The 19,396-nt window shown below is 38.3% G+C and overlaps 2 protein-coding genes across 3 annotated transcripts; one reads left to right on the top strand and one right to left on the bottom strand.

Annotated features, from left to right (window-relative positions):
* Positions 1-1,363: 1,363 nt before the first annotated feature.
* Positions 1,364-14,558, top strand: RB195_007847 (uncharacterized protein; the record flags this gene model as incomplete). 2 transcript variants are annotated; one of them, XM_064181694.1, is made up of 16 exons in its annotated part: positions 2,001-2,093; positions 3,133-3,243; positions 3,403-3,487; positions 3,563-3,730; positions 6,341-6,467; positions 6,544-6,610; positions 7,475-7,635; positions 7,696-7,781; positions 8,630-8,752; positions 8,936-9,048; positions 9,186-9,307; positions 9,663-9,778; positions 11,774-11,824; positions 11,891-12,017; positions 14,238-14,348; positions 14,444-14,558. In XM_064181694.1, 16 exons carry the CDS (start codon positions 2,001-2,003, stop codon positions 14,556-14,558), a joined length of 1,776 nt encoding a protein of 591 aa, XP_064038466.1. The 2 variants fall into 2 exon arrangements, with proteins under 2 accessions (XP_064038465.1, XP_064038466.1); XM_064181695.1 differs by lacking the exons at positions 2,001-2,093; positions 9,186-9,307; positions 9,663-9,778; positions 11,774-11,824; positions 11,891-12,017 and adding an exon at positions 1,364-1,378 and having other exon boundaries at positions 8,936-9,038.
* Positions 14,559-15,349: 791 nt separating this feature from the next.
* On the bottom strand, positions 15,350-18,334 carry RB195_007846 (uncharacterized protein; the record flags this gene model as incomplete). Its single annotated transcript, XM_064181693.1, has 5 exons — positions 15,350-15,486; positions 16,486-16,530; positions 16,661-16,740; positions 16,916-17,046; positions 18,287-18,334. The coding sequence occupies 5 exons, from the start codon at positions 18,332-18,334 to the stop codon at positions 15,350-15,352; spliced, it is 441 nt and encodes a 146-aa protein (XP_064038464.1).
* Between the last annotated feature and the right edge of the window lie 1,062 nt (positions 18,335-19,396).

Below are 19,396 nucleotides of genomic sequence, written 5' to 3'. Positions count from 1 at the left end.
TAGCCGTTTTTCAGCGAGTTCTACTGTGTTTACAAAAGACAAATTATAGGATAGAACCGGGAAATTCTATCTGTTATTTTGTTTATTAATAAAAAAAACAACCTAATCGATATGTGTACGCTAATCGTTGACTATACTGTGCCGCCGGTTCTTCGTAGGAGTTTCTTTTCAGTTGTACAAAGTGGCTACGGCTCCTACGAGTAGACCTTTAATATTGGATTTTTCCTCTGTTTATATCCTGTCTTTTATTGATGTATAATAAAAGATTTTATAATTGAAATGCTAATCGATAGAATTGTCCTAATTTTCACATTCATACATTTCCCGTTCATACTGTATAACTGAACTTTAAGCGAAATTTAAATATACGGTAAGTATACGGTAGGTGCTGGACTTCCAGTTCGGGAGATCTGTTACCAACGTAAGTCAGGCTAAGTTCTTCAAGACATCACCTCACGAATTTGAGGTGGTAGGGATTTCAAGTGGAGTATTCGTTTACAGGATCGTGGATTATGGAGAGGGGTGATTCCGTCCATTTCTTCCTAACTGCCGTAAAAAACGACACGAAGGATGTGGCGCGTGCACAAGTCTGGCGCGCTCCATTCGAACTCGTTGTAGAAAATAGCGCCCCGGAAGCCTTGAAACCGCATCCGGGACGTTTTCACGGCGATTGGGAAGAAATGGACGGAATCACTATTCTCGTCCGCAAACCGTCGGAATCCTTGGTACTGGGGAAAATTTAATTTTGAAACCACAATTTGAAACTAAATGAACCGATTATTTTAAATTTCCAGCAATTCCAAAAATTACTATTGAGGAATGTGTGGCCTGAAAAACAGGCGAAGTTTCCTACGCTTCGTTAATTACACCTCTCGCTGATTTTTCGAAATTGGAGAAAATGTTTAATATATTAGTGATCAGGATGTTATTTAGAATATTTTAATATCCTACATGTAATTTCGAAATTTCCATTGTTTTCGGAAATTAACAAAAGTCCTACATTGAAAGTTACTAAAAAAAAAGTATAAAAAATTCATAGCTGTAGAAAAAATATTCGGAAGTTTCGCATTCTAATCTTCACTAATATTATTGGTTTACATATTATTGGAAGGATTTAACGATACTTTTTTTTTAAATTCTAAGTAAATTTCTAGAAAATGGGGACGTAACCACAAAGAGTGGCATAGGTCTGGAATAAGTTGAGGATTTTTTGTACTCACAAATTTTCTCCGTCTATTCATTCATTCATTTATTCATTCATTCATTTATTTATTCATTCATTCATTCGTTCAATGACCAGAATGCTTTATCTTTCTAATGGATTCGGTTGAATTGTTTAATTACCCATGTTTAAGGATTCAGAATGGCTAAAGAGCGGGTAATTGTATCCCGGGCAGATTATTCAGCAACATTTGTGAAAACATCTGATGAAAGAGCAAAAATTTCTTCAAAATGGTTAGGATTTTTCTTGATTAAAATTTAAATTTAATTTAATTTCTCTCATTTAAGTAGCTCACAGAGCTAAATAAATAAATTGCTTAAAATTATCGCGTCGTTATTCGTTATTTATAGTTCTAACAATGAAATGGTTTGTAGCGAAATTTGCGGGGAAAAAAAAAAACAAAGCCATGCAGGAGACCGTCGAAATTCAATTGTGTTAGTACAATCCCGAAAAAAAACGATATTACGGTTTTGTTTCAATTCGTGGACACGTCCAACCCCCATTAAAAACACCGATACATCATCGTACAATGATGGATTTTTTTGTAAGAGAAAAAAAAACCACAACGCTATGTGGAACTGGTTTCCGAACAGGAGGGGAAAAAAAGGATCCGAAAAAAAAAGAAGAAGAAACCCAGCGTGTTGTTCGTGTATCATTCATTCCCCGAAATCCTCTAAATTCTCCAAAATCTCTGAAATAAAAAAAATACATTTTTCCCCGTACTCGCTTTGTTTCGAGGAGATTAAATCCCCCGCTTAAATAGCCTCGTCCAGTTCGGATGACCATTGCCATCGCTTGTTTCCAAGTGGACCGACCTCCCCCACCACCCCCGCACTGCCCGGACGTGTCCTTCATTTCTAAAGCTGAACAGGTTTTTCGTTCATATCACCCACACACATCATTAATCCATAGCTATCAGTCCACCAGCTTCCACAACACTTCACTCCACTGCCGTCCAACACTGTCTGTCTTCGAGCTTCTGATCCATGATGATTTCTAGGATTTTATTCATTTATTTCACTTCTTTACTCGTACAAAACTGTTATACTGCTCCTAATACCGATGGAAGAAAGGAATTACAGGTACATTGTTTGTGGCATTCAATAGGAAATCACTACTGTACAGTTAGGTCCAGTGCATACTGTACTACTGTATTACCTCCTTTAAACATCCCTAATAAATCCCCAATCAATCTAAATCTGCATTTCCGTCGATGGATCAATCTGCTTTGCTTGTTGTTTTAATCTCGCTTCTTCAAAAAAAAATTAAATAATAGAAAAATATTGCATCCAGAAATGCATGTGAGTACTACTACTCATTTTTATAGTATATATTTCTGCTATTTGTTTCTTGTATGCTCCTTTCATACTGGCATGGATAACCATGTGATAAAGAACAAATAAATAAATAAATAAATAAATAAATAAAATTGAAAATAATATGAAATATATGAACAATGAAAATAAAAAATAAAAAAAGAAAAATAATAAAAGCACGTCATGCGTGTACTTTCTGTCGGCGCAGATAATAATGAATTAATGTAACAATTAATTACGCGTAAATAATAAGGACTGGTTTTTTTTCTTATATTTATTTATTTATATTTATTACGCTCAAACATGATTACTGACCATTGAGGAACCAACAAGTCAGAACGTTTGTGAAAGAGGAAGAAAACATGCAGAAAAAAAGTAAAAGGAAGAAATTTTTGATTTTTGAAAGATCGAAAGAAAAAGGAACTTTTCTTTTTGAAAAAAAATGAAGATAGCGATTTATGGATTGCTTCTTTTGGAACTACCATATCTAATTGATAGTATTAATATAGGTCTTTTTTTCTGAGTTTAATTTTCATTATTATCTTGTAACATTATTTTTTTTTATTTTACCACCGTTACAATTTTATTTTTCAGGATCATTTCGATTTGGAAAAGGACAATGTGGAAAGTGTTGAAGATGTGCTATTAAAATTGAAGAAACTAGCACATCAACGTGTTTACGGTGGCAGAGAATTCGGTCATGATGTAGGTTTTCGGACAGTTTTATCACTCAACAAACACTTTTTTCTTTGAATCCCATTAGAAAAAAAAAACGTCTACGAAACGTCTGGAAGCATCAGCGCAATTCGATTTCTCTAATGTTTCTATTTCGATTCATAAGAAAAAAATAAACACATCGTCCAGGCAGCTGAAGACGCTAAAAAACCGGTAGCGATTAGTGTGGAACAGCCAACCGTTGCAAAAGCCGTTAGCCCGTTTCTGTTTGAAGGTCAGGCGTTCTAATTCTAAGTCCATATCGAATATTTTCCAGCTAGGAGTCATTCGAAAAAAATTCTTCCTTTAGGCGACATTTTCTTGTCGAAAAAACAAGCTATCAACATTCTCAATGAAGCGTCCAAGGTCACAACAGACCCGAAGAAGCGAGGACGAGGACGGCGATCGTTCGACGCGAGTCCGGAGTCGAAATGGCCAGTCACTGCTCCGATCAAATACCGCTTTCATGAGAGTCTCGGTAAGAGTTTTTCGGGGCAGCCACCAATCCAGGACTTCTTTTCCGTTATCCCTTGTTTGGTGCAGGTGTAGCGCAGTCGGTTAGAGGTTCCGCTGCCTGCCTGCACGATCGATCAGAGGTTCGAATCCGCCCTACTGCTCACGAAGCCTTTCATCCCTCCAGGGGTCGATAAATTGGTACCAGACTTGTCTGGGAGGATAAAAACACTGACTTGACCCATCGGCTAGCCACCGCAAGTCATTGTTTAGGCCAGTTACACGTTCGTGAACCTCAAACGATTCTGAATTGAACTGAACGTGGGGGCGGGTCCCAAGCGGATTGATTAACGCCAGAAACTTTATCCTTTTATCCCTTAATACGTCACAAACATAATACATAACTTATATTATTATTATTATTATTATTATTATTATTATTATTGTTATTATTATTATTATTATTATTATATTAACTTATATTAACTTATATTAACAGAGATTATAAGTATTTACCTGGATTTGATGATTTGCGCAACTTTGGAACAGGATTATGATTTGCTTAACTGTGTGTGGATTGTTGATCCAGTAAACACTACTGTGTGACGTCTTCCGCTCGGTACCAAAGTAAACAACACTTACATTACTGAATGGGACCTCATCCACAAGAGCACAAGGTTTAAAAGATCGCAAACATATAGAATAGAAGAGACGACTTTTCAAATTCGAACGGATCGAATCGATTCGAATGAGAAAATGAGTGTCGAGTTATTTGAGGTTGTCAAGTTGTTCGAGGAGTATCTTAGATTTTGATCGGATCAATTCAATGATCTACCACATATCGCTCCGAACGCAGAAAACGAGCTATTGACCGCCGAAAACGTGTTGAAAAGAAGTATTAATTAAGAATAATACAGGATATAATCAATATAGATAACAAACAACAATAGTAAACAAAATACATCAATGGTATAATTTATATTAGCACAACGGTAATCCTAAATCTTTCCACAAGAAAAAAAATTAAAGAAAATTGAGTTGTACACGAATAGTTCGGTTCTGAAGTTTGCTACCTCGAAAATGGAAGGAATTATGATTTTATGACTTTATGATTTTATGAGGAATTATGAATTATGATGACTGCGTGTGTTTTCCTCGCGATTTACGTTTAGGATACCTTTTTTGTCGGTGTGATAACTTTACCTTAGTTTAAGTTGATTTTTAAGACTCACATACCTACCTAATTAGAAATATCACTCATTTTTTTCAATTTAAGCATCTTCTCCATCCTTTGACTCAATTCATTTCTTCTCGGGAACTTTTGGACCACAACAACACTAATTAATATTTAAAACCCTGAGAAAATGCATTGTTTCTTCTCATTTTAGCAACTTAGTATCAGTTTGGAGCGATACAAAAAACTAGTTTGGTTTTACTAGCTAGTAATCCTTTGATATTGGCCTGAATATGTCCTAGAAGGATACACAACAGGAAGCAATGAATCCTAGAGAGAAAAACTCAAGATTTCAACAGTTCATAGATCCAAATTCCAATTAAAATAAATCACAAATTAAAAATTGACTAAAAATCGTAATCCAAGTAAATATTTACAGTTAAAATTAGGGCGCTTTCAAAAGGGAGCAGAGATAATGGTCTAAATGAATGGAAAAAGTAAATAGGGAGACGGAATGAGTGCAGGAAACAGAATCTTAGCGCATTTACGCGTGTATTAACGGAAATCGCGCGTGTCTTTTGATTTTCTGCGCACATGAGGTCGGAGGATTATTTTTGATCTACGACGCATACGACGAGCCGAGATATTCATATTGCCCAAAGTGACACACACTTTCTGTGAGCTGTTTTTTTTCAAAAAAAACTCTTAAAAGTTTTTCATTATTTTTTCATATATTAGCGCATGGATAAGAGGAAATGATTACGTATTAGGGTGGGTGTGGTGTAGCGGTTAGAGGTTCCGCTCCCTGCGTGGATCGATCGGAGGTTCGAATCCGCCCTAGTGCTCACTAAGCCTTTCATCCCTCCGGGGTCGATAAATTGGTACCAGACCTGCTTGGGAGGATAAAAACACTGACTTGACCCGTAGGCTGGCCCCCGCAAGTCATTGTACGGGGCCAGTTACACGCTCGTAAGTCTCAAACGATTCTGAATCGTTAGAACGAGTAGAAACGTTCTCGAAATAATGCTTTCTTGAACGGCTTCCTCCTATCTACACCCGCCCTAATCCTAAGAAAATCATAAGAAAAAGGATTCCCATAAAATCTGGATAAACTTCGTGGATCGTGGTTTCACTTTCTGTTACCATGGCATGGTAGGGTCAGAATGAATGAAGGTGTAGTTACGGAAGCGAGTGCGCTCGAAGCGGCGCGGTGGAGCGTAGCAGCGATTAGGATCGAGAGGGGACCTTCGCTCAGCACCAATCATCGCTGCAGGTCACGATGGTCCCACCTCGATTCTAACCGCCAACTCCACCGCGCCGCTTCGAACGCAACCGCTTGCGCAGCTAGCTTCATGCCGTTTGAACCTACCATAGCTGTTATTCTTGTTGTTCAAATGTTGTTTATTGGTTGTTTTCTTTTGTTTATAAGCGAACGCCAGGACTAAACTCATGTATTTCAAGACTTCGTCGCCGTTTCCAAGATCATCAAAGCGATTGAATATTGGGAGAATGTCACATGTTTAACATTTGAGAATTCTCCACTCGTTAGCGAAACGGAGGATTATATTGAGTTTTTCCAAGGACAAGGGTAGGTATTTTCCTGGAAATAGCTCGAGAAAGAGATCCATGTACGATTTCTAAGGACAAAATCTCCTGAATTTCAGATGCTATTCTATGATTGGTCGAAATGGTGGTAGACAAGGAGTTTCAATAGGAGAAAATTGCGTTAAGGTGATTCCAGATCTTATTTAATTGTGATGATCTTAATTTGCCTCTCCCGTCACGATATATTCACGTGGTACGTTTACGTGCACGTGCATTAAAGACATCACCCAACGAATCTGGAGTGGTGCGGGTTTCAGGTGGATTATACCTATACAGGGTCGTAGGTTATGGGGAGGAGGGTGATTCCGTCCATTTCTTCCTAATTGTCATAAAAAACGGCCTGGAAAATGCGGCGCGTGCACAAGGCTGGCGCGCTCTAGTCGAACTCGTTGTGGAAAATAACGCCCCAGAACGCTCGAAGTCGTGTCTTCCGAGTTTTTACGGCAATTAGGAACAAATAGACGAAATCACCCCCTCTCCGTAATTTACTACCCCGTATGCGAATACTCCACCTGAAATCCGTACCACTCCAGATTCGTGGGGTGATGCCTTTAACGGATCACCGTGTGATAGAATCGCTCAGCTAATATTAACTGGGCACATGACCCCGTGGATCGAAACCCGCGTAAGTTATAATAAAGAAGAACCTTGCTGGTAACGACTATGCGCTCTTCCTTCCTAGTCGTTTTTGGATTTTCAGATTTTAGCGGTAATAAAGTTACGACCGGTCTTAAGAATAATAACAATCTTGGCTCTTGCTTCACATTTAAAACCAAGACAAGAATCGTGGAAGGGGTATCCATAGGGTACTTCAAATCACCTAAGTGCTTTCTTTTCACCTTTCCACTTCAGTCTGGAGTGATTGAGCACGAGATTGGCCACGCTATTGGACTATGGCACGAACAAAGTCGTCCTGATGCGCAATCGTACATCAAGGCAAGGATTCACATCTATAAAACCTCACCGATGAGGACTAACCTATGGTTTTAGGTTGAATCGGACTTTATTCTTCCCTCATTTATTAGTGACTTTATGCAACGTGACGCGAAGGATATTGACACACTTGGTATACCGTACGATCTTGGATCGGTAATGCATTACGGTAGCACTGCATTCAGCGCTGATCAGACAAGCAAGACGCTTGTTACGAGGTTGGTGGACTCCGTATATTCCGTGACTCTGTGATCCTGCAATTTAAATTTAATCTTCAGAGATCCGCTCTACCAGAGTACAATCGGACAACGAGAGACATTATCATTTTTCGACATAGACACCATTAATAAGGCGTACTGTTCAGGTGACGAGTTTGTTTTTACGACAGAATCTTCTAGGACCTTCTAGAACAGCTCCAAAACATCCCCAATTTATCGCCTGTGCTCCCGTTGTTTTTCGAATTGCGCGACCAGTCATAATCCAATATGTAGCAGTCACATGCGAAAATCCTCTCTATGGCTTCTCCTGAGACAAGGAGAGCTTTATATTTTCACTTGAAGGACTTCATGAGGAAATCTGACCATCGCATTTACGATTATCCTACCTGACTACTTAGGATGCCTTCCCTCGGGTGCATCGCGTAGGCGTGGGTGAACACCCATGGTACTGAGAGAAAATCTCGCTGCATCTGTGCATAATATGTGCACTTTTGCTACATTGGTGTGGAAAACTTAAAAGCATCACCCCACAAATCTGGATGAACCAAGAATTTCAGGTGGAGAGTTCCTATACGTGGTCGTAGATTATAGAGAGGAGGGTGATTCCGTCTATTTCTTCCTAATTGCCGTAAAAAACGGCCCGGAAGATACGGCTTCGAGCGTTCCGGCGCGCTATTTTCCACAACGAGTTCGATTAGAGCGCGCCAGCCTTGTGCACGTGCCGCATCTTCCGGGCCGTTTTTTTACGGCAATTAGGAAGAAATGGACGAAATCACCGCCCTCCCCATAATCTACGATCCCGTATACGAATACTCCACCTGAAATCCGCACCACCTCAGATTTGTGAGGTGATGCCTTTAGAAAAAGTAAAAAAAAAAAATTAAAAATACCGGAGAGACAGAGGTTCATTTATCAATTGCAACAACTCTCGAAAGCTCAGTTATGGAGACTTGGAATAGGTGGATGAATGAAGTTAGCTATTTATTTCTTCCAGGTAGCTGCTCAGGAAAAAACAATTGCAAGAACGGGGGTTATCCACATCCAAGTCAATGCGACATCTGCCTTTGTCCGAACGGTCTCGCCGGCAACACGTGTGAAGATTTTGAGCCACCACATAGTTAGTCTTAAAGTTTAATTCAAGCAAACTCATCCGCTTTTTTTTAAAATAATTCTTTAACAAAAAAGAATGTGGGGGAAAAAGAAAAAGAAAAGAGCAAAAAATTAGAGGATTTTCAGAGCATCAACTAAGAATCCTCTTATAAATGAAACGAAATAGATTTGCATACTGGAAAAATTCCAGAAGCGGATTGCGGAGGGAAAATCACTGTCAACGACGAGTGGCAATCAATCGAATCACCAGGATTTCCTGATCCTGGCTACGATCCGGATCAGAAATGCAGCTGGTTCTTTGAGGTTTTTCTACATACTACTACTCAACGTTGCATCCGTGTTGGTGAACGTGAAATTAAACAGCTGATCCATAAGGATTACTGTATTAGATCCTTTAACATCAAAATTTACCGGCCTGAAATATATAGGGATTTCCTTAGGCACCAAAAGGAAAACGAATCGAGTTCGAATTTATTGACGAGTTCTCATTTTTGTGCACATCCACTTGCGTCGACTACGTTGAAATGAAAATACAAGCGGATTTACGGAATACCGGCTTCAGGTAATATTTCCTGCATTTCCGCTACCGTAACCACCAATAATATCGCCATTTTCGGGAAGAACTTTCCAGAGGAATCACTTTGATTACAGCTGTGACAGGCCGCAGGAGTGTGTAGTCGCCGCCGAACGCGTTCAGCCGGGCTGACGCGACGCGACGAGCGACGTTCGCGGCGAAGACACGAAGCACTGACCGACCTTTTCTCCCTGACACCCTCGTATGGCATAGACGTTATGTGCACCAGTACGCTCTCCGGAGCAGTAGCACTCGCGCCGCGCGCGGACGCGTCGCGTCATCTCGGCTGAACGCTTTCGGGTTGAAGGGTTATTGGAATCCAGAAACAGTACTATGGTTCCAGAATATGCTGTTTTACGATGCCAGAAGGTTCATTCGTATCGGAAAAGGATAAAGCGATAATAGTTTTTCGTTCACAACTCAGCAACGACGTTGGTTTCAAACTTCAGGCAAGAGCAAGTGAGTCGGCTTCTTAAACGTTTTTTCAAAGTCCTATTGGGAACTTTGACTTTTTCATGGAACTCCTTAAAATATTTGAAGATAATTCAACACTAGAGCTAATAGCTTCATACATAAAGTAATGGGAGCAAAGGTAGACATTCCGAGGAGCGATCAGTAAAAACAATTGAAATTGAAAAATGTTTGAAATATATAAAATTATTAAAATTGTAAATATAACAATATAATGTGGAATTTATAAGTAGAATATAAAAAACCAATGAATTAGTGAAAAATGTTGATTTTTACTCGAAGAAGTGGTTGGAAGTTCAAAAAATTAAATGAACCTAACTCAATCCGCCAATTTCCCCTTAGTGCTCGCGTCTGTCCTCGTTCTGTGTTTCCAGAACCACCGCTATTGACTTCTGTACTGCAAATCTATTCTTTAAGGAGAAAAACTTAAGCTTAATGGATCTGAAAGATTTGATTCAATGGAAGAATCCCTGTCGTTTTAGTGTGTTAGCGCTTCTTCACAAAAATTTTCTTCTATGCTTCCGGTCGCGTAATAATCTCCGTTTTTCATCAAAACAATTCGAACGAAGGATTTGTAGCTGAGAACAGGAAATATATTGCCTATGTCGATGCTACAAATGTGACACCTCCATGTTATCTTTAAATAAAAACAAAGAAAATTTTAAAAAAAGACTAAATGAGAATAGGAAAACATTTACCACCATTCAGTTTAAATTTTCAAAAAAAAAAAAAAACAGAAAAAAATGAGAACATTCAGAGTGCAGCAGCCCAGTCTCAACGATCTAATAACATCATTGAATAGGAGCCAAAAATACGCTTTTGAAGTAAATTATGTTCTTCCCCTTCCTGAAAGATGTAGGAAGTTTTTTTGTTTTTTTTTGTCTGGGACTTGTTCTCAACGACCATGACGTCGGTGGAATATGGAATTTGTAAAGAAGTAAAAAGTAAAATATTTTTCTAAATATTTCTCTTTTGTTTTTTCTTTTTTTCCGCATTATTTCTTTTTCCTTTTAGTATGTTATCAGAAACAACGTCGCACAAAACAGGAGATTCCAGAAAAGAGGGAGAATAAGAGATGAAGTTGTACAGGAATAGAATTAGGTATAAACCGAACTTCTTCCGGAAAGAACATTCCAAAGAAAAGATTTTTCCACGCAAACTCCCAAGTCCCATCAAATATAAACATTTTTTCTTCTATATGCTGCGATGTTCTTTATGTTTGGCCGCGTTATCGCGGCACGGAGATTTCGCTGAGATTTCAAATAATAGAAAAAATAGCGCCAAAGTGTAGTCAATTCTGTGGTTAGGCAAATTTTAGAGTTGTGCAATTACAGAATTTCGGTGACGTCTCAAGCACTTACACAAAGAATGTTTTTTTTTCCTATCTTTTGAAGGAAAAATTATTAGAAAGAGGTGAAAAGAAACGAAATTTCCAGAAATAAGAACCGAGCGCTCAACTGTTAATGTAACGTATCTGAGTTTTTTATTTCTATTTTTTTAAATTTCAATCCCAAATACTGAAAAATATATTTTTTAAATCTTGAGGCTACAAATAAGTCATAGGCGACCCTTTCAATCTTGTTGAAAGCCTAGTTCGCACTCAAATCTCTGGAATTAGTTGATGCTAAAGTAAATCCTTATAACTATAAAAATTGTAAACAATAATAATAATAAATAACAATAAATAATAATAATAAGTTATAAATGACAATAATAATTATATAGGTATGATAATTAACCTTGATAATCAGTTAATATCAAAGCTATAGTCGTCGTAGGCGTATTTAAACAGGTGCGCGCAATAGGGGCCGGATACGGTCAGACAGAGCAGAGAGAAGAGAGAGCATGCTTCTGACAGAGAAAGAGAGTGCGTTGCGGTTGCGTCGCGCAACTCCTCGGCTGAAAAAATCGTCATCGACTATATTTCCACTTGAATGAACGCTTATTTTGGATAAGACAGTAAGAAATGATGAAATATTTCAGCCACTCTTCCCGCTAGGACCACTCCCGCTCCTGTAACGACGACAACAACACGTGAGTTCTTCACCTGGATTATTTTTTTTGTTGCCAATTTGTTAAAATTGATGTACACTACATTAGCGAAACCAACGACTATTGCTGGAACGAATGTGTGGGGAGATTGGGGATCGTGGACCGAATGTTCGCGTAGTTGCGGTGGTTGTGGAATCAGATCACGAGTTCGGAATTGTCGTACGAAACAATGCAAGTGAGTTATGCGACAAGTGTGTAAGTTTCATTTATACGAAATAATTAAATTAAAAATTAAATTGAATTGAAATTAAAGTTTTGTGTGTAAGTTTCATTTATACGAGATAATTAAATCCTGACTTCAAGTCAAAAACAGTGTATCACGGAATTGACGTGGTACGGAAATCCACAGGAAAATTTAGACATCCAGTTAAAGATTACGGAAATTAGTGCGGCCCTGCCCAATTAGCAATTAGCCGTACGTGAAAAATGAATTTTAAAAAACTGCCATGAGCCATACAGCAGTTTTCTTATAAGAAATTTTTCACTCTTTTTACGGGAAAGTCATTAATAACATAAAGACAGCATACATACCAAGATTCTGAAATGTTATGGATTTCTCATGGAAAGTTTCTATACGGAGTTGTAGATTGCGGAAGACCACGTGGTTTCGCTCATTTCCCCGTGATCGTCTTAAAAAATGGTGTGGGAACCGGTTTAGTTCCTACGAGGTACGTTAGAACGCGGCACCGTTGCGCACGATTGTGTATCCTCAGCGGTCAACTGATTGGTTTCACTTGATTAAACTAGTGAGGCGAACTCATAAACCATCGACCACATGAATGCACAAGTTTGGCGTTGTTGCTAATGATTTCGTAGGAAAATACGGGATCTTCCACACCGTTTCTTACGGTTATTACGGGGGAGGTGAGCGGAGTAACGCTCTTTTCGATTATCTACAACGCGAACTCGACGTTCTCGCTGGGGTTTCCGTACCACATCAATTTCGTGAACACGCTCCCTTTAAAGTAAATTTGAAGAACAGGTTCTAGCTCCTTATCTTTTAAACAAACCAAGAGCAGTATTCTCAGCTTTTTTCCGTGGGTTTTCCTGGAGATTGTTATGGATCAGGAGGATTTATTAGAAAAAAAAAAACTCGCCCTTCTACCTAAGTCATACTCTAACGTTGTCCATTCCTTTTCATCCCTTGTTGGTCCCGACATGCTACAGTTGATCCAGACATGCTTTTTTGAAAATCACAGATTAGATTCGGCGATAAGAAACGGAAACCAAAAGCGATTTCGCGTAAATCCTTGCGAAAATCAGCTGGATCGCATAAACAAGCTTCAAAACAAGTCTTAATGTGATTCCATCGAATAAGTAACGTTTCTAGCGAGACTACTGAGGTTTAGTGAGAATATTATTTGAAATATTAAGGAGTACAAGTATATTAAATGCATGTGGCAGAGAAATTCTTCCAGAAACCCCACCAATTGATTGCTGTTTATCGGCACCAACCTATTTTGCATGCGGAAAGCATATAACGTCCCTCCCATACCCACATGATGTTTCTCTCTTAATTAGATCCTAAGTGCATTATATTAATCCGAGTAGCTACAGAAACTAAGAAAAAAGTAAAATAAAAACTTAAAGCACAAAAACTCCTCTATCGTAGGAGCCAAGCACAAACTCCTCCTATAGTCACCACCAAATATGTTCAGCCACGCGAACGCGGCGCGACCGCGTCAACGCAAACTCTATACCCTCTTTGTCAAAGCATCCATTAGTACATTAAAGGCCAACTACAATTATTTATAGTCAACCTAATATAAAGTTTTGAGGAAGAGATTTTTGAACAGGAGGGGATTCGCTTACTCATCTACGACCTTCTCGTCGTCATCGGTGATAATCTGCTCCATTTTCACGCATCATCCAATCTTAATACGATGTAAATCCGCGTAAAAACAGGATTCGTTACTAGTAAGAACGAAAATAGATCCGAGCAAAGATCGAATAATGACGGTTTTCATACGTTCGACGCTCAACACTTTCACTTTTGAACTCCTTTAGTTAATTCCATTCCTTATTTTTTTTCTGAGGATAGTAAATAGAAATTACGAGTCATAGCTCTGGTTCCCGTCAAAATTACATTGTAATTATTTGCTCTCCTTACCGTTCCCACTTCCTCCCTCGTCCAGAACTTAGCACATGCCCAATGAACTCCCAACTAAATCATTTTATACATGAAAAGCTTCGTTGAACTTCATTTCTGACACTTGTCACTCAAAATGCTGCAACCATCCATCCAAGCACTTGTAACACTTCGACCCGAACTGAAGCTCTCATTCTAAATGGTGCCAAATAATGTCGGGAACGGATAAAGCAAACAAAACGCGAATACGTTCGAGTTCGCACCGCATGAGAAAACAAACAGCAAGCAAGATTCGATTGTTTATAGGGGACGCCGGCAAGAATTCAGCACGTGTAACCTCGACGCTTGTCCAATTGACAAACATTGTGCCAAATTGCTTGAAAGTGACAAACTTTGCGATGGCAGAACATGTGTCAAGTATGTGACTGATGATTATAATTTTTGTTTTAAAGAAAAAATACAAAAATGCATCAATAAACAACAACAAATAAACAAAAACGATCATTTTTAAGGCCTACAGCAGCGTTATCAAGATGCAATGAACCACAATGCTGTCCACCATTCATTAACGTGAACGGAAAATGTCAAAGTGATTCCGCTGGCGTTGGCGATCTCATCAGGAAATAGCTACATGGATAATGTTTCCACTATAATGCTTATCTAAGACGGATAGAGCATGCTAAAATAGGAGGATTATGGTACCTGAGGTCCTGGTCCTTCCTCTTCCTTCCGATTCACTATTTACTTCGATTCAAAAACTAAACCAACGTTAGTTTTATTCATCCAATATTTTCGAATCATTGTCATGACAATGCCAAATACGGGTTCATATTTTCTTTAAGTTTAAATCATTCAATAACAAATAAACTCATTTCCATGAGAATATGCATCAGAAGAATGTCATCTGAGAATCATACATATATATATATTGGTCGGAATTATGCAATATATTACACAATAAAGTGAAGAGATAACTCCGTATGTTCGTAAACATAGAAAATTATGCACATCGGATGTGGAAGGGCAAAGCTCGGCCTATCAGCTAGACAATGACTATAAATGAAAACCTGATGCTAGTACAATCTCACCTGCGAAATAACAGCGGAAGTAGACATATAGAAATGAAAAAAAAATGAAGGAACATTAAATTTGAAAGGCATTATGCACGTAGTGCGGAACACCTGACCTGTTTCTTTTCTTTTTTTTTTCTCTTTTTTCTTTTTCTTTTAGCACAATCAGAGATTACAGAGGTGGGATTACCTTTCAATAAAAAAGGTGCACCATTCGAGTGAACTGAACAACAACGAGATGAAAAAAGAAAAAGACATGACATGCAGAAAATACCAACAACTTGGACACTTTTGCCAACGGCCAAAAAAAAAAATACCGTCAGAGATCCCACGAATCATAAATGAAATTCATCGGTTGAAAGTAGGCAACCTATCGAACGAGTATCCTGGACGACCACAAAGTGTACATATAATATAGTATACATGGTACGAGCCAGGTACAAAGCAAAGGAAGCCCGCAAACAAAAATACCCATCCTTGCGGTCCTGAAACAGGCCACTATAGAGCAACATACACCAATCCGAAGAACAGATTCATATCTAGAATCATCTTACTGCCCATGGCATGCGATTATGAGAAAAAAAAGTATAAACAGGATGCGCAAAAGCGACAAACTATGCCACTTGCTCAGAATATAAATTGAAAAGAAATCGAAGTGGTAGAATTAAGTCTAGATACATGGGTTAATGGATCAAAACCGTAAGATTAAGAAGCTGACCTGCTGAGCGCTACGTAATTATAATTTCTTTTTTTTGCATTTTAAATAAATACGAACTCGACATTCGATGAAATCGATAAATGATAAAATCGATTATTAGTAGATAAAATGCAGTGTAACTAGCGTAACTCGCTTTCCTTCAATTCATTTTCACATCGCCAAGCAATCTGATCATACTGCACAGTTACAATGATCAAAAACAAAACAGAAGAACATCGTTCCCTGCGATACTGCACCTCCGCTGATTCTAATGTCACGCGAAATCGAAACCCGACTGAGAATGAATCACCACGAGCAGCACGAGAGAAAAAAAACAAGTACAAGCAGAAACAAAATATTCTCAATCATTCATACGAAAGAAAAAATAAAAATGGATGTGAAGTATCCCGAAATTCACTTTTCATGCTCAACGTAGGCCAACTTATAGCTCCATACGCGACGCTTAGTAATTTTTTGCAGTGAAACATCCTCGGAAACGACAAACGTAGTCGGTTATAAAACTATTAACGTGAAATAATTTAAAAAAAACAAAAAAAAAAGAACTTTTAGAAAACCTCCTCTTCTCAAAAACCCTATCGCGTAGTTGGTGTCTGTGCAAAATTCATGCGCGATTCCTTTCTCTACATCTACAAGAACCGGTTTCGAATGCGATTAATGTACACAAGGTATTCACCCCTTCGCCCCAAGACGAAAAAAACACAAGAATAAGTGCTGTATAACGCAGTTATGCATCAAGCTAAACAAAATTAGATTCAATAATACTCACCTTCGTCTGGACGAAACATTACAATAGTTCCGAGAACAAGCAAAACTGAAATTAGTTTATATTATTCAATTGAATTCAATCTATTTCTCTCAACATGACTCATTATGCACTTGACAACAATGAGTCACATGATGTGTAACAACACGAGAAAAAAAGAAAACAGAACAAAACACACTTGTCCCGACTATTGTGAGCACTATTGAGCCTAATATAACTTTGATGTTCGATCGAATATGTGGATCACTGCAGAGACCTCTGAAAAATGAACGGTCACAATATAAGTGCAAACAAATGCACGTCTAAAAGGGGAACTATAGCCGAACTACAAAAAAAAGCAATTTGCTTTTAAATGCTAGAAAAAAACCGAAATTACAAAATGAAGTGCAACCATATTTTAACGAAATGCTGAAATGAAATCAATTCAACGTACTTTGGCTTATTCGCTTGCGGTCGGTATTGTGTCGATGGATTTAAATGAATAGGACTTCCGCCAGGAAATACTCCTGCTCGCCCGCGCTCAGCATCGTCTTCGTCTCCAGAATCGTTGGGATCAACGATCAACTGAAAAAAAAAAGACTTCAAAATTGGTCACGTTGAAGAGCAATTAGAAACAAAAAAAAAACATTCAGGATTATGGATAATGTTCCACTTCAAGTCCAGTCCCAATGTGGTCATCTATGTTGAAAATAAAGTCAAAGGAATATAATCGTTGACATTTATGAATCTTCATAATATTTCATAATAATGACTGACATTATCTCCTAATAAGCGTTGCAGGACCCATTGAGCAATTCAGGAATTCTTAGTTACACTTTCTTAAATAATAAAACATCTATTTTATTGGGCACCTATTAAAAAAACATGTCACCTGTCCGCATTCCCTCACAGGACAAAAGAACCTCCCTCTACTTCTTGGAAAATAAAAAAAAAGTCGCACAGAAGTGGAGCACATACCAACCAACATTTAAAGGGAAAAAAAGAAAACGGTAAGTTATTCCTATGACAAACGTTTGGACTTGTTTTGGAAATGCCTCGTCGACTATTCAGTGCAAACCTTTCAAAGGAACAAACCCCAACGACACATCTTTGAAAGATAAATTAGAAATAAAAATAAAATCATTTAGATATTTCAACATTTTCAGGGAAGAAAGAGGAATAGTTTCTTGCTTGGAGAAGAACTAATTGAGTTTAAACTCTTTAGTATTTCCAGAAATACTTCTTCGATACTAGCAAAATTATAAGACAAACTTAAAGTCTCACACTTTCAAAAACTTTAACACTCAAATTATTTTATCAGAAAACTCTTGTGCTTGATCAAAACCACAAGGTTTAATCAATGAGGAGATACACACCAAAATTAGCAACAGATTCAGATAAAATGCACTCTAAACGAGTCGCAGCTTGCCCTAACTAGAATAGATTTTCATGTTCAGTTGTTTATTTTTGTTTGTTTGTGTCATGATACATTTCCCATACGATTAAGATTAATTCATAGGAATTCTCGACGGATGAGAGATATGCGAGAAAAAAAGCAACAATTATAATCATAGAAGAAGGGAAAAAGAGGGGTGAAGTAGAGTAATGAGACAAGGAAAATTCTCGAGGTATGGAAGTTGAGGAAAACAAACAAACAAATATGACACGAGAAAAAGAAGAGAAAAATAAGAAAAAACGCGAAAAAGTAATGAGACAGGTAAAAAAAAGAAAGAAATAAAGGGAATGAATGACAGCAGGGAATGAGAAGAAAAAAGAAGGAAACCTAGGCAAGAATAAAGTATTTCTATTGAAGAAAAACACTTACATGTTGTCCTTGTGATACGTTACGTTGATGGCCTGGCAGCGTTGGCATTCTGAAGATGATGGAATCGTTCGAAATCTCAGAATACACTTCAAAATCAACCAGAATACACTACACAATCAAATAGGCGAAGTATAAGAAAAGCACGAAAGCAAAACCAATGAAAGTAAAGAAATGAAAAAGAAATTAGATGGAAAACCAATGACAGAGAACTGGAAGAGAAAAGAGCAAAGCTTCGGCCGAAAGAACATACAGCTGACTCCGTAGAGTACGGCGTAACAAGATAAACAGCAAACAATAATGGGAAGCTGGACGAGAGGAGAGAACTCGGCGGGACACCGGCGCCCAACCCCCCATCCGACACTTCTGGCAAATCTCCAGCGGCCGCAACGCGACCGCACCGCCGCCGCCGGATCGGATGGGGGCATCGGGCATCCGCGCTGGACGACTTCCTGGTCAGAGTCCTCGCTTCTTATGTGTTTTCACCTTGTGTCTAGAAGTAATTTAAGGATAAACACCTCGAACTGTCCCAGAAATTCGGCATGAAAGCGCTGAAACACCCCCACAAGTGAAGTTATAGTGAGTTAAAGCGCTGAGGTAAGTCCTACAAAGAATATTACCGTTCTTAAGTGAGAACACTCCTCATTCCGTTCGTATCCCGCAGCATAATTAAGAATTAATTTGAATGTATACGATGAATCGTTGCGAAATGAATAAATCATGCGGAAAAAGTGGTCGCGAATCCGATCGTGCAAAGTAAAGACGTAATAAATATATGAATGTGAGAGTTCTTGACTTGGAACGTGCAGAAAATATGATCATATTGGTCCCTGTTATCTTCAGGGAATGTTGTGTGTGCTGAAATAGAGACTTTATGGAATTCCACTCCTTCTTTTCCACGTGGGACCAGATTACTGTTGATGTTATTGTCGAAAGCAATGAGAATTGTTGACTTTATCGAGTTATTCCTTATTCCCACATAGCCATGGCAGGGTTGTACGCTTTCAAATCCAAGAGTTTGTCTACCTAGCTAACATAATTGGCTTATTTCCCCATGGTGTTACCTTAATTTACCTTGTTTTGGTGTCAATTTAATTAAGGACTACTGACGAA

Source organism: Necator americanus, chromosome I (assembly GCF_031761385.1).
Source record: "Necator americanus strain Aroian chromosome I, whole genome shotgun sequence".
NCBI classification, from domain to species: domain Eukaryota; kingdom Metazoa; phylum Nematoda; class Chromadorea; order Rhabditida; family Ancylostomatidae; genus Necator; species Necator americanus.
This window is presented reverse-complemented; position numbering and strand designations above follow the sequence as displayed.